The 12,119-nt window shown below is 52.5% G+C and overlaps 1 protein-coding gene across 1 annotated transcript in view; it reads right to left on the bottom strand.

Annotated features, from left to right (window-relative positions):
* The window catches only part of JKF63_03213 (uncharacterized protein), a gene marked incomplete at both ends in the record, with an annotated part of 63,247 nt that overhangs the window by 17,317 nt on the left and 33,811 nt on the right, over positions 1-12,119 (bottom strand). The window contains one exon of the mRNA XM_067899233.1: positions 10,784-11,728. Coding sequence (XP_067756023.1) covers positions 10,784-11,728 — 945 coding nt within the window. The remainder of the gene's footprint in view (positions 1-10,783; positions 11,729-12,119) is intronic.

Genomic DNA, 12,119 nt, shown 5'->3' with positions numbered 1-12,119 from the left:
TGCTCGCGCGAGAAGGTTTCGGGCAGCAGGGGGTGATTGGTCCCGCCTGGATACAAGTCGCGAATGGAAACCCATTGATCTGACACATGTTGATTACGTTCGATGAAGCAAGTGTCCTTGAAGAGCGTGTTACTGTCCGGTACCTCTTCGGGGGATGACGACATGGTGATCGAGAGAGCGAGATACAGGCGCAGGAGAGGGAAGGGAAGCGGGTGAGAGTAAAGGCAAAAGAAGAAAACGTGTACAACCAAGATGAAAAAAAAACGGGACAAACACTAGCCAAAGAACGAAAAACGAGAAAGTCAACAGGAAAAATGTCCACATGAAGATGTGATGGCTATGTACAGAAGAGGGGCGCCCCGTGTGTGTGTGTACGTGTGTGCAGAGGGGAGGGGGGAGTTAGACTCCACAGCTTGTTCCCTTGCCGTCACGTGAGTGTTAGACGCAATACTTGAAAAAAAAACCTGCCACAGCAGTGGTGACGACAATCTGTCTACTGAACGACGCTGCGTTGGTCACCAGGCTCACACCTCTTAGCAGCAGGCAGGGGAGAACAGAATAAAACAAGCTAAAGCTGCAAAAAAAAAGTAGAATGACGAAAGAGCCGAGATCAAAAAAAAACAGATCCTCCTCTGGATGCACGCAGGGTCTACCACGCGTTTTTTTTTCACTCTATTTTGAACCAGGAAAAAAAATGGAAAGATCAAACCACAGAAGTCACACTAAATGAGGGGGTGAAAATATAATAGAGTGTCAGCCACGCGAGCGGGGAGGGGGGGGAGAGGAGAGGAGAGGAGAGGAGGGGGGGGAGAGGGCGAATACCCGCGATGAAAGACAGGCGCACAGAACTAAGTGCATGCACACCGACACTCCCACAGTGAATGAAGAAGCAATGCAGTAAAATGAGTGCAAAAAGGAATAAAACAACAGGGGTAAAGACACCTTGAGGACCAATACGAAATGAAGAATGCGTGGTGGGAGGGAGGGAGGGAGGGGGAGGGAGGGAGGGAGGGGGGGGGACGTCGAGCAAAGGCGCGGAGTGGGGGTGGGGGCATGCAAACAAACGATGGCCCGCACTTCACAGAAGAAAGAGAGACGCGCACCCCAATGCGAAATAAGATGCTGTTACAAATTCCAGAAAACTTCAAAAAGCAAAAAAAAAAGAGAGAACGGGCAGGAATCCGTATAATCCACTGATTGGGCGCGATTGGGAGATCTTCTCCTTGTCTGTCTCGCCTTGCGCCGTTGATGCAATGCCGGGATGCGGTCACCTAGTCAAAGAATCGATACTATCCTGCTCAGTCCCCGTACACACATGCGTGAAATACACAGGGAGTATTTGTGGGTGTGTGTGAGAAAAAAAAAAGGGAGGTGGGGGGTAAAGTGGGTGGGTGGGGGGAGGGGTAGAGCTGAGAATTTCCAAAGGAGCAAAAGAGTTAAAAACAAAATCGTGTTTGTGCCCGTGTGCCGTTTATTGATGTAGGCTGTTTACTAACACAGCCTGTGGCTTTTTCGGCTGTCAGCAGGGGGGGGGGGGGGAGGTTGCAATCGCAACGGCTTCTCCGTGGAGACGCCTTGCGAAAAAAAAAAGAAAAAAGCAATGAGGTGCTCGAGATAGAGACGAGAAACTGGGGGAAGGAGGGGGAGAGAGGAGCCACAATATCCTTTTTGTGTGTGTGTGTGTGTGTATGCGTGTATATTCGTCTTTGTATTTTTCTTTTGTTTCCGGGGGACTGAAGGATTTGTGCTCTTTGCGGATGTGGAAGTGTTCACGACAGTATGCCAATTTTATTTTTTTGTTGTTGGCTGAGCCTGCTTGTTATTTTAGTTGTGTGTGTGTGTGTGTGTGTGTGTGTGTGTGTTGAAGGGAGGAGGAAAGAGGAACGGAGTGAGTAGGATGTGGTAAGGGGGTGACCGAATCTGGAGGGACAGACGGTCAGCCCGTACGGCAAAAGAAACCGAGAGGGATACACCTTTAGTGCGGGCAAACGGGGAAACAATTAAAGAAAACTGGAGAGAATTGGAGAGCAAGGATCAGAAAGGAAAGGAATGAGGAGAGAGGCGAAAGAGAGGAGCAGAGTGAAGAAGATGTAACCACATGAAGCTACACAGCTCTCACTTCTTCGTTTTCTTTTTTTTCTCATTGAGGGGGGGGGCTGTTTTGTGGCTTTGTTTCCTTTCGTCGATTATCATTGAGACAATATTTTGTTGTTGTTGTTATTCGTGTTGTCATGGGTCTCCCCTCCCTGCGGCTGAAACAACTGAGCGATGTGGTTTGTTAGGAGAGTGCCCAAAAGCGCTGCTTTTTTTCTTTTTTCCTATGTGCAGACAGTGGAATGGGGGGGCAGAGAAGATTTGGAGGGAGGGGCGAGGGTGAAAAGCAGTCGAATATGGAGACAGGAGAGAATGAACGTACGTTGTGACAAGTACACATGCTTATACACCCACACAAAGGGTGTGGGGTCAATGAGGGGAGAAAGAGCAACGGCATCCGTGCATCTTTGCATTAATACTCGGACCCTTCCCCCACCCTCACATCCGACCTTCTCGCCTCGAGGACTGGACGAACATGGCTGAACGAAAGAACGCCGGCCCTGTCGGGCAAACAGCACTCAAAAGAATGTCAAAGCAAAGAGGCGGATAGACGCCACTTCTAAATCTACTTGCGCGCAGCGGCATTCGAGTTCGATTGTGTTGTGGTTGTTTTGTGTGTGTATGTATATCTGCACACTTGTATTTACGGTGGAAGAGGAAGGGGATTCTCAACATTTTTTGAAGGAAATAATGAAAAGTGAAAACAGGGAGATGATGTCTGGGCGCTGTGTGTGTGCGTGTACACGTTTTGAGGTGTTATGTGACTTTATTTTTTCCCCTTGCACTACTTGGACTAGAGGTGGAAAGGGGGTAGGAAGGTTTTTCATCTCCTTTTCTACTGCCGCTTTTTTCCTGATCAAGTTGCTCGTCACAGACTCACACACACACACACACACACACAATGATATCACCTCTCGACGGATAAATGCGGACAGCTCCCTGCAGATCAGCGAGCCTTCTGCCTTCACCCCACCTTCAGGCATCCCTCTCTCGTCTTTCGTCTGTTTAGTTGACCAAACGCGTCAAGTCCATTTCATAGGACATGAATCACTTTATTATTGCAGCCCCTTTTACCTCACAACGGACACCTGTATTTGACGGTGTCTATGCACCATTCATGGAATGGAGGGTCTTCCGAGGTTACACACACACACACACACACACACACACACAATCACGTGCTCATCACTCGCCTCGACCTACAAGAAGAGAATCTCTCCTCCCTGTAGAGGAGTGGATGAGTGAGTGAGTGAGTGGGATGGTCGGGGAAAGAGAGAGAGTAGTGCCCCCCTCCTTGCATACACCTCTCTGGGTTTCTTTGCTTGCTTCACAGCTCTTTGCTCTCGAGAAGGTGCTTTAGAGGCACACCCACGCTCAGCTCTCGCGCGCTTCGCCTCCGCGTCACCCCCCATACAGGATGCCACCTCGACCTTGGCGTCCCCATGCCCTCCCCTCCTCCCCCCCCCCGCCTTGTTCTCAGTTGCTGCGATTTCCCCCAGTGTGAAGATGTCACGTGGATCGTGCATGTTCCGTCGCTGCAGCTTTGAGCTTGACCATAGAAGATGTATATATATATATATATAGATGTGTATATACGATACAAGGACAGCGTTGTCGTAATGGGCAAGAGGGGACGATCCTCAGCACTGTCGCAGCGAGAACGGAGGGAGGGAGGGAGGGAGGGAGGGAGGGGAGACAGAGAAAGTCTTTATGTTACACACGAAAAAAAAAACGAATATAAATTTAATGAACAGAGCAGCTAGATCGATCAGACGAAGGCGTTACGCGTGGATTCTGTCTCGGTGTGTGTGTGTGTGTGTGTGTCTGCGTTGGAGCAGGCCATCCACTTGTTTCATGTTCTTTTCAGACAGCCGAAACTGGGGGGAAGGACACACTAGAATAGACAACATCTGCAACCACGCGCACCGAAGCTCTCTCGCACGCGGAAGATAACCCCGCCATCCAGTCGGGTTGTCGCTACCCGGTTGATGTGATTACTTCTTCGCACATACGCACACCTACGCCATTCGCTCAATTCGCCAGCACCGAACAAGTAACAATGGAAAAAAAAGGAAAAGAAGGGATAATGCAAAGCGGGCAATAAAAAAAAAACAAAGGTCTGCCGCTGCGCGCACCGGAAAGACGACAGCTTTGCTGAAAAGGAGCCTGGAGGGGGAAAAAAAAAGACGGAGAAGGAGGGGGGCGGACCGCATTTCTGAAAAGAGCGGCGTTCTTTCCGGTTGGTTGCTGCCCGCCAAATCGCTCACATCTCCTCATGGCGTGCCCCCGTCTCCCAGGCACCACGATATTGCTCCCAAGCAGGAGCGAGTTTCTAGGTTTCCCCTCGAGGACATGTATGTGGGGGTTTGTCAATGCCGATCTGCCGTGCTCGGCATTTGGACCTCATCGGTAGAAAAGGTTTTCTGGGGAAAAGGTAGAGTGACCTGCTGTGTTTTGCCCCCTCCCCTCCCCCCACCACACAGACACACACACACACACGCCTGTTCTTCATTCCAAACACAAGTATGACGCAGAATAGCCGCCCAACACCTCTACTTATTTGGCAATGAAAACGGCGATGAACGGCAACAGTGAGGAACCGGAAAGAAAAGAAACCTAGTGCCAAGGAGGAGGAGGGGAAGAAGAGGAGAGGAGAGGAGAGAGGGGATTACAAAGCGGTACACCAGTGCACACATACATACAAACTAGCACAGGCCCCATGATCAAATCTTCACAGGATAGCGCCACCACTCACTCAGGTAAGGGTGCAGCGCAGCCACCTAGCGCATGAGAACCCGCTAGGCGACAAGCACAGGACTCTGCCCACCGTTGGCAGAAGGGAAAACGGAAGCCTTCCTGTAGGTTGCGTGGCACACCCTCGCTCTACACAAACGCGTCGAGGCTCTTTCTGAACGAAGACGTGAGAAGCACGAGGCAGAGAGAAAATGGATACGGATCAGACAGAAAAAAAAAGGGGGTGAGAGATGAAAAGACGCACAAAATATGAAGCGAGGGAAGAAAGGGGGAAGAAAGGGGGAAGAAAGGGGGAGAAAAAGGGAGGGGACAAACAAACACCAAGAAAACCCCGCTGAGAGAGTACTCGAGGATATAAAGAGGGCGAGCAAATCAATATATAACGGGGGAAAGATCCGGAGAGCGATACGTGCACTCACGCAAATGCACCGTGTCCTCTGAAAGGGAAAGGGATGCCTGTTTCCTTTCACACGTGGCTCTAAAAAAAAAAGCGAAGCGATGGGCTCACACGTGGGGGGGGGGGGGGGAGCCAAACAAAAAAAAAGCATGGAAGGAGACGACGTTAGTTGTGCTGAGGATTTTATCATTGCAGGGGGCGAAGTACTGAGCCGAAGGTGTCTTCCGCGTCGCACATGGGCCGTAGCAACGGAGCCGTGTCTCGGTGCAGCCCCCCCCCCCTTACACCGCCAGAACGAAAAGCAAAAATACAGAAGATGGGAAAGAAAAAAACACATAACGTACAGAAAAAAAAAAAGTTCGACGGCATGGGTGGGAGTAGAGAGAGAGGGAAGGGGGAGAGAAAGGAGATAAAAACTCTATAATTTGTCTAGAGGGCGGCAACTATGAGAAGGGGAAGAAAAAAAACGACGAAACAACCCGCAACGCGGTGACACGGCACGTAGCACTCGATAGGACTGACCGATATAAATATATATAAATATAAATATATATATATATATATATATATGATGATAAGGGGGTGAATGAAGGTGCCATCTTTGCGCTGACTACACACACACACAGAGAGAGAGAACTACAAACACGCGCACGCAGTGAACGCAAGATCAGCACGACTTGCATAGAAAAAAAAAGGAGAAACGAAACGAGAGCAGCCATGTCCGCAACAACCACAAGCACAGTGACGTCAGTCGCTATGACCACCCAGCCACAACATCAAACCACGTAAAACCACGAATAAATCGCTCCCGCCCCCTTGACACGTTCTCTCACACTGTGAGATCGGTGTTGGTATACTGCTTCCCCAAGACAGTATACCTAACATCCCCGCTCTCTGTTTTTTTTTTTGCAGTGTCGTTGACGTGTGGAAAAGGGGGCGGGGCGGGAAAAGATTTTTGCATGGAAAAGTTACGCGGAGAAGACAGAAAATACATTTTTTTCAGTTGTAGTTTCTTTGAGGGGGGGGGAGGCGGGAGGCAACTAAACCAAATCGAGTCATCAACTGACCTTTTTTTTATATACTACACGCCCACCCCAGTCCACTCCACCCCACTGCTGACTCGGCGACTCTAATGTGCACTGCTTTTCCCCAAAAGAGTGACTACAAGTCGCAGAGTTAAACGGAGGATGGGAGAAGAGGGAGTAGATGCAGGGTCATTAGTTGCCAGAACGTGACTGCGCGAGGGCGTGCATAGGGCATGTGAATGCACGTATTGAACGAACAATCAACACCGAAAACAACGATCAGTGCCACTGAAGAGTGAAGACACAAAGGGGAGGAGGGAGAGGGGGAAAGAAAGCCAAAACCCGCAGAGTGAAGAGCGCCGCTTAGCCCCTCGCCGCTCCAAAAAAAATGTTTGACAGTACCACTCTTACTGTTGTTTGTCGTTATGCTCTTCGAATCTCGCTCCATGACACGTCGCACACGCGGGTGCGGTTTTCTTCTTTGGCGAAGGAAAGAGAGGGATCCTCCACCCACCCACCCCCACATCTATGATACCGAGATTGGCGTCCCTTGAGAGCTCACATTGTGCTAGGCGGGGTAGCTGAGGTATATACACCGTGAAACGGACGCGGCAAGGCCCCGCTCTGTCGGTGTGAACAGCCTTCCTCATTGCCGAGGCTTCAAAGATACCGAAATATATATCACACACAATGCAATAAAAATGAGTAAAGAAAAGAGGCGATGGTATGGGGAAAAACAATGGAAAGCAAGACAGGGGCAAAAAAAAAAGATGATTCATGTAGGCAAGGGGAGAGGGGGGAGGGGAGAGGGGGGAGGAGGGCTGCATGATGGTACACCATCGTGTAGCCCGACAGAAACACACGTATACAAAAATAAAACAATATGCACATATGAGCATATCTATACAAGAGAAAGAAGAGCCAAGATAATGACCCAATTTTTTTTTCGGGGAAAAAAAAGGCAGCCAGAAAAGTAGGGGGAAGAAATACAGTAATAGCAAACACGAAAACTAAGCGAGTAGAGCGAGCGACTGAGAAAAAAAGAGATAATGGGGGCATCCCTCTTCCCTCCCCGCATATCCACTCAGAGCGCGCCTCCGTCGCATCCCCCTTCCCCCCCCCGCCTCCCTAGACGCGCACAGACAAAAAAAAAGAAACACAAAATCAGCAAAACAGCCATCATATCTTCCACTTGAAAACAATACACAAAAACAAACACAGTTCAAAAAAAAAAAGGCGGTCCACCCTCTCAGCTAGGGAAACCCGAGAGAAAAGTAATGAAAAAAAAAGAGGGAGGAGGGGAGGGGAGGGGGTCACTGAAGTACCATCTGCGCATGACTATTTCTTCTGTCGAGTTTCCTTTGTAAGCACGACATTGTGGACGTCACCACAGAATTGGGGGTAACGTGTGCCGTTTTTTTTTTTGCATCATTGGCGTGCTGCAATAAAAGTGAATTTGATGGGAAACCGTTCCACTTCGCTTTCCCCGTACTCGCCAAAGATTTAAACAACACAACATACGGCTGAGAAACGCTGTACCGGCACAGAGAGTGAACAAAGGAAAAGGATAGCGCAGGCACGGAGCAACCAAACAGCAGTGGCACTCACCCTCCCCCCCCCTCCCCCCACCATGCACGTGCGCGTCTTCACCTGAACCATTGGATGGCTGGGAGAACAAAGCGCACACCCAACAACGGCACTATCAAATAACGATAATACTTTGCAGGGGGGGGGAATGTAAAAGGCTCACGAGCGCGATTGCCACATCCAGAACAAACGAAATAAAAAAGTTCCACGTATATACACATGTATATCGAAGCTATGACATTTGCCCCCCCCCCATAAAAAAAAAAGAGAGAGGACCTCATCGATTTCCTCGATTACTTTCATTTTCTCTTCGCTATGATGCGTTGCGAGGGGAGGTCTTGGGGAGGGGGCCAAGAGAGGGCAGCAACAAGACGAAACCCCTACCACTGGGGTCAGAGAGAGAGAGAGTATTCCTTGGCACGTACACACACATACACAGAGACGCACGCACGCACCTGTGAGTGCAGCCACGCAAAAAAAAAAGGGGGACTTGGTTAAAATGTAACACGGGCACCCAACACGCACCCATCCACACCCCTCCCCCTCTCCCTCCTCCCGGCGCAGGCGATGAGGCTGATCAGAACGGCTTTTCATTTCCCACGAGGAGAAACGTTCAATGAAAACAGCGGTGAAAAAAAAACAAATGAGTTGTTTCGCTGTTGGACTCGCAAACATAAATGCACGCACACAGAAAGGCAAGCATAGCCAACGCTGTCGACGCGATAGTGACGGGAAAAGCCAACAAGAGGAGAAACGCGCGAGTCTAAATGAGAGGGGGGGAAGCTGGCGTCTTCTTCCGGAGACAGAGACAACCCGTCATTCCCTGCCACGCCCACCTCTCCTCCATCCTCCAGGAGCCTCGTGAAGCATCCCTCTCGATCCCCCGCCCCAGAATCGACACCAAAGGTGCAGGGCTTTTCCTTCAACGGCGACTACGACTGCTGCGACGCATTTCCTCGCGGCTGCCGCGACGGCTGCTAGCAGAGCGCTGGTTGATTGGCGGCAGAGAGTCAGTGCGGCGCACATTAGCTCCGGTGCGACTCGCAGCACGCGACGCACTCGGGGCCGTCGATGTGCGGGGCAAGGTCGGGAAGCGTTGCTGCGCGTGTGCATTCAGCGGCTTTGCGTCTGGTGCGACTGGCACAAAGTCAGCAGTCACGTCGGCCGGAGTGTAAATCTCAAGAACCGCTGTGCAGGGGCCCTTGGTGGACGACCCCGTACATCGCACGAGTAGTGAGTAAAGGCCACCTTGGGGAGCCTTGAAGATGAGCGCGTGCTCGCGCGCGTTACTCGGGTCGCCGGTCGTAGCAATCTTAATGCCGTACTCGTTGAAGGCTGTCATTGTCACGTCATCCTCGGCCACAGCATCACCCTTGCGAATAGTGTTTGGGTCTGACACCTTGGTCTGGTGTAGCAATATGTGCACATCGCTCGAATCGTTCACCATGAAATCCAGCCGCTCGCCGTTGTCGTCGCCAGGCTTCAAAGTGAGATTGGTGCGGAGTGGCCTCAAGGTGAGACCTGCACGTCGCAGTGGCGTCAGTGTGACTTTGGCCATGTCTGGGTAGATGGACACCACAAACTCATTCATGGTGCCGCGGTCCTTCGTATAGGGAATGAGGTAACATGTAGAGCTGGGCGGCAGCTCCATTTCAGCACAGACCTCACGCGAATCGAGCATCATACCCTTCTGCAGGAACCTGTGCGTACCATTCGTGATGAACGGCGTTGGCGGGAGCTTCGCATTCCAAGGTTGCATGAGAGTGAGCCCGGTGTAGGGGTACTGCTTGCAGTTCATCTCATCCACGTAAAGCGGGTTCGTGTGGCGCACCTCAGCGAGAATCGTGGCCGGTCGCGACGTCTTGTTCTCCACAAGGTAGATGGGATTGCTGCGGAAGGTCGTGTACTTGGACGTGCCACCAGCCGTGAAGTTGTTCCACTCACCTGGCGAGCTGAGCCGATCCCCGCAGTTGATGTGGCAGCGCTGCATGCAGCTGAAGTTGTCGAGAAAGATGGAGAGGGGCACGTAGATCACGTCACGCTCCTCTGCCGTGAAGTTGCACGCTCGCTTCATATCCCCCGTCCAGCCGCTGTCACCCTTACGCAGCGGACCGTTGTAGTACGGGGCATCGCCGTAGCAGTTGTGAATTTTGATGACGATATCCGACGAATCGCTCGCGCTGGGCCTCACCTCTATGACCTCCATCAGCGCGTAGCTGCACTGCGGATGGAATCCGTTTGGTACACTTCCATTCGCCACGCACACAAAAACGTCGCCGCGGTCGAGGTCCTCCATAACACGACGCCAAAACGCTGGCGTGGTGTAGTCGCCCATATTTGTCGCCACCGCGTGTTTCGGGTCCTCGAGGGAGATGTGCAGCACCGGGCGGCCAGTCAGGTCACGCAGCGTGTCGTGGGCGTTGCAGTTGTTAAAATTCTCATAGCCGCCAACAAACTTGGCGTACGCCTTCTCCAGCAGCAGAGGGTACCACATGCGTGACGGCACCTGGGTGAACTTCGGCTCCCGCTTGTCGTCGCAGGGCACGCGATCGTCCACTTCTACAGTAGCCGGCGAGCTGTCCGGGTTGAACAGTGTCACGCGGTAGGGCTGGTTCTGTGGATGGGCCTTGTCCTGGAACAGTCGGGATATGAGCACTGTGTGACGCGCCAAGGCCGCGATGAACGGGGCGAGGAAGCCCATGTCCTGCGGGGCGGATGAGATGTCTGAGGGCAGCGTAGTGTCTGGTGTCACAGGGTCGTATACACCCTCCGGGTACAGCTCCCGAATGCGCGGCCACTGCTCGGCCACGTCCTCGTTCGCCTGGAAAAACACAGAGTCCTGGTAGCCCTTCTTCTCCTTGGCCAACTCGTATGCACGTTTGTTGAGGAGCTCCTCAAGGTCCTTGATGATGTTCGAGTTTTTCACGGGATCCTTCTTTAGCTTGCGTCGATCCACCTCCATCCCGTGGAAGTCTGGATCCGTGTCGAGCGGCAGCTCCTCCAGTGGCACACCCTCGGGCTCGGGATCGAGGTAGGCGCGGTCCTTCTTGAGGTACTCAGCAGCAATGCGGTCAGCGTGCTCGTTCAGCAGCTCTTCCAGTTGGCGCACCCTGTCAACGTTCTGCGGGCTCTTCTTGGCTTCACGACGCTCCAGCTCCGTCCTGTGAAACTCTGGATCGTCGTCGAGAGCGAGGTCAGCCAACGGCACACGGCGCGGCTCCGGGTTGAGGAAGTTGCGGTCGTCCGCCAGCTGGCGCTTTGCCAGTGTGTGGACACGCGCGTTCATCTCGTCCTCCAAGTCCTGAATCGCGTTTGCGTTCTTGCGCGGATCCTTACGCAGCTGACGCAGCTGCTTTTCCCTGTCCTTGAAGGTTTTGTCTTTGTCCAGTGCGAGGTCTTTGATGAGAATGCCTTCCGGCTCGGGGTCCAGAAAACCACGCTCCTTCTCCAGCTTCTGCTGCGCCAGTCGCTCAGCGCATTCATTCAACCGGTCCTCTAGCGCCTTGATGGCCATAGCGTTGCCGCGTGGGTCCTTCTTCAACGCGCGACGTTTCTCCTCTAAATCTCGGAAAGTCATGTCTTCGTTGAGTGGGAGCTCTTCCAGCGGCACGTCGAGCGGCTCCTTCTCAAGGTACTCACGATCCTTTGTGAGGTAGTCCTTGGCCAATACGTGGACGCGGTCGTTCATGCGCTCCTCGAGGTCTTCGATGGCGTCTTTGTTCTTTGCAGGCTGCTTCTTCAACAAGCGCAGATCCCTCTCCATGTCGTGAAACTCCTTGTCATTCGACAGCGGCAGGCGCTCCAGAGGCACCCGCTCTGGCTCTTGGTCCAAGAATGCACGTTCCTTCGCCAAGAAGTCGCGTGCGATGTCCTCGACGCGCCCCACAATCTCTGGTTCGAGGTTGTGCAGTGCGTCGGCGTTCTGCTTCGGATTTTTCTTGAGGTCCCGGCGCTTGCGCTCGAGTGGGTTGAGGATCGGGTCGTAGTTGAGCGGCAGCTCCTCAAGCGGCACGCCAAGAGGCTCTTGCTCTTGATGTGCGCGCTCCTTGCGCAGCAGGTCCCTTGCAAGGTCATCGGCACGGCTGTTGAGGTCGCCTTGCAGTTCCACTATCCTTGCCGCGCTGCCGCGCGGGTCCTTCTTCGCTTTCATCAAGTCGCCCTCCATTTCACGAAAGAGCGGGTCACGATTGAGGGGAATGTCTGCAATGGGCACGTTCTGCGGCTCCGGGTCGAGGTAGCTACGGTTCTTATTGAGGTAGTCC

The sequence above is a fragment of the Porcisia hertigi genome, chromosome 27, assembly GCF_017918235.1.
Source record: "Porcisia hertigi strain C119 chromosome 27, whole genome shotgun sequence".
In the NCBI taxonomy this organism is placed as follows: Eukaryota; Euglenozoa; class Kinetoplastea; order Trypanosomatida; family Trypanosomatidae; genus Porcisia; species Porcisia hertigi.
The sequence above is the reverse complement of the archived record's forward strand: the minus strand, read 5'-3'. Positions and strand labels throughout refer to the sequence as shown.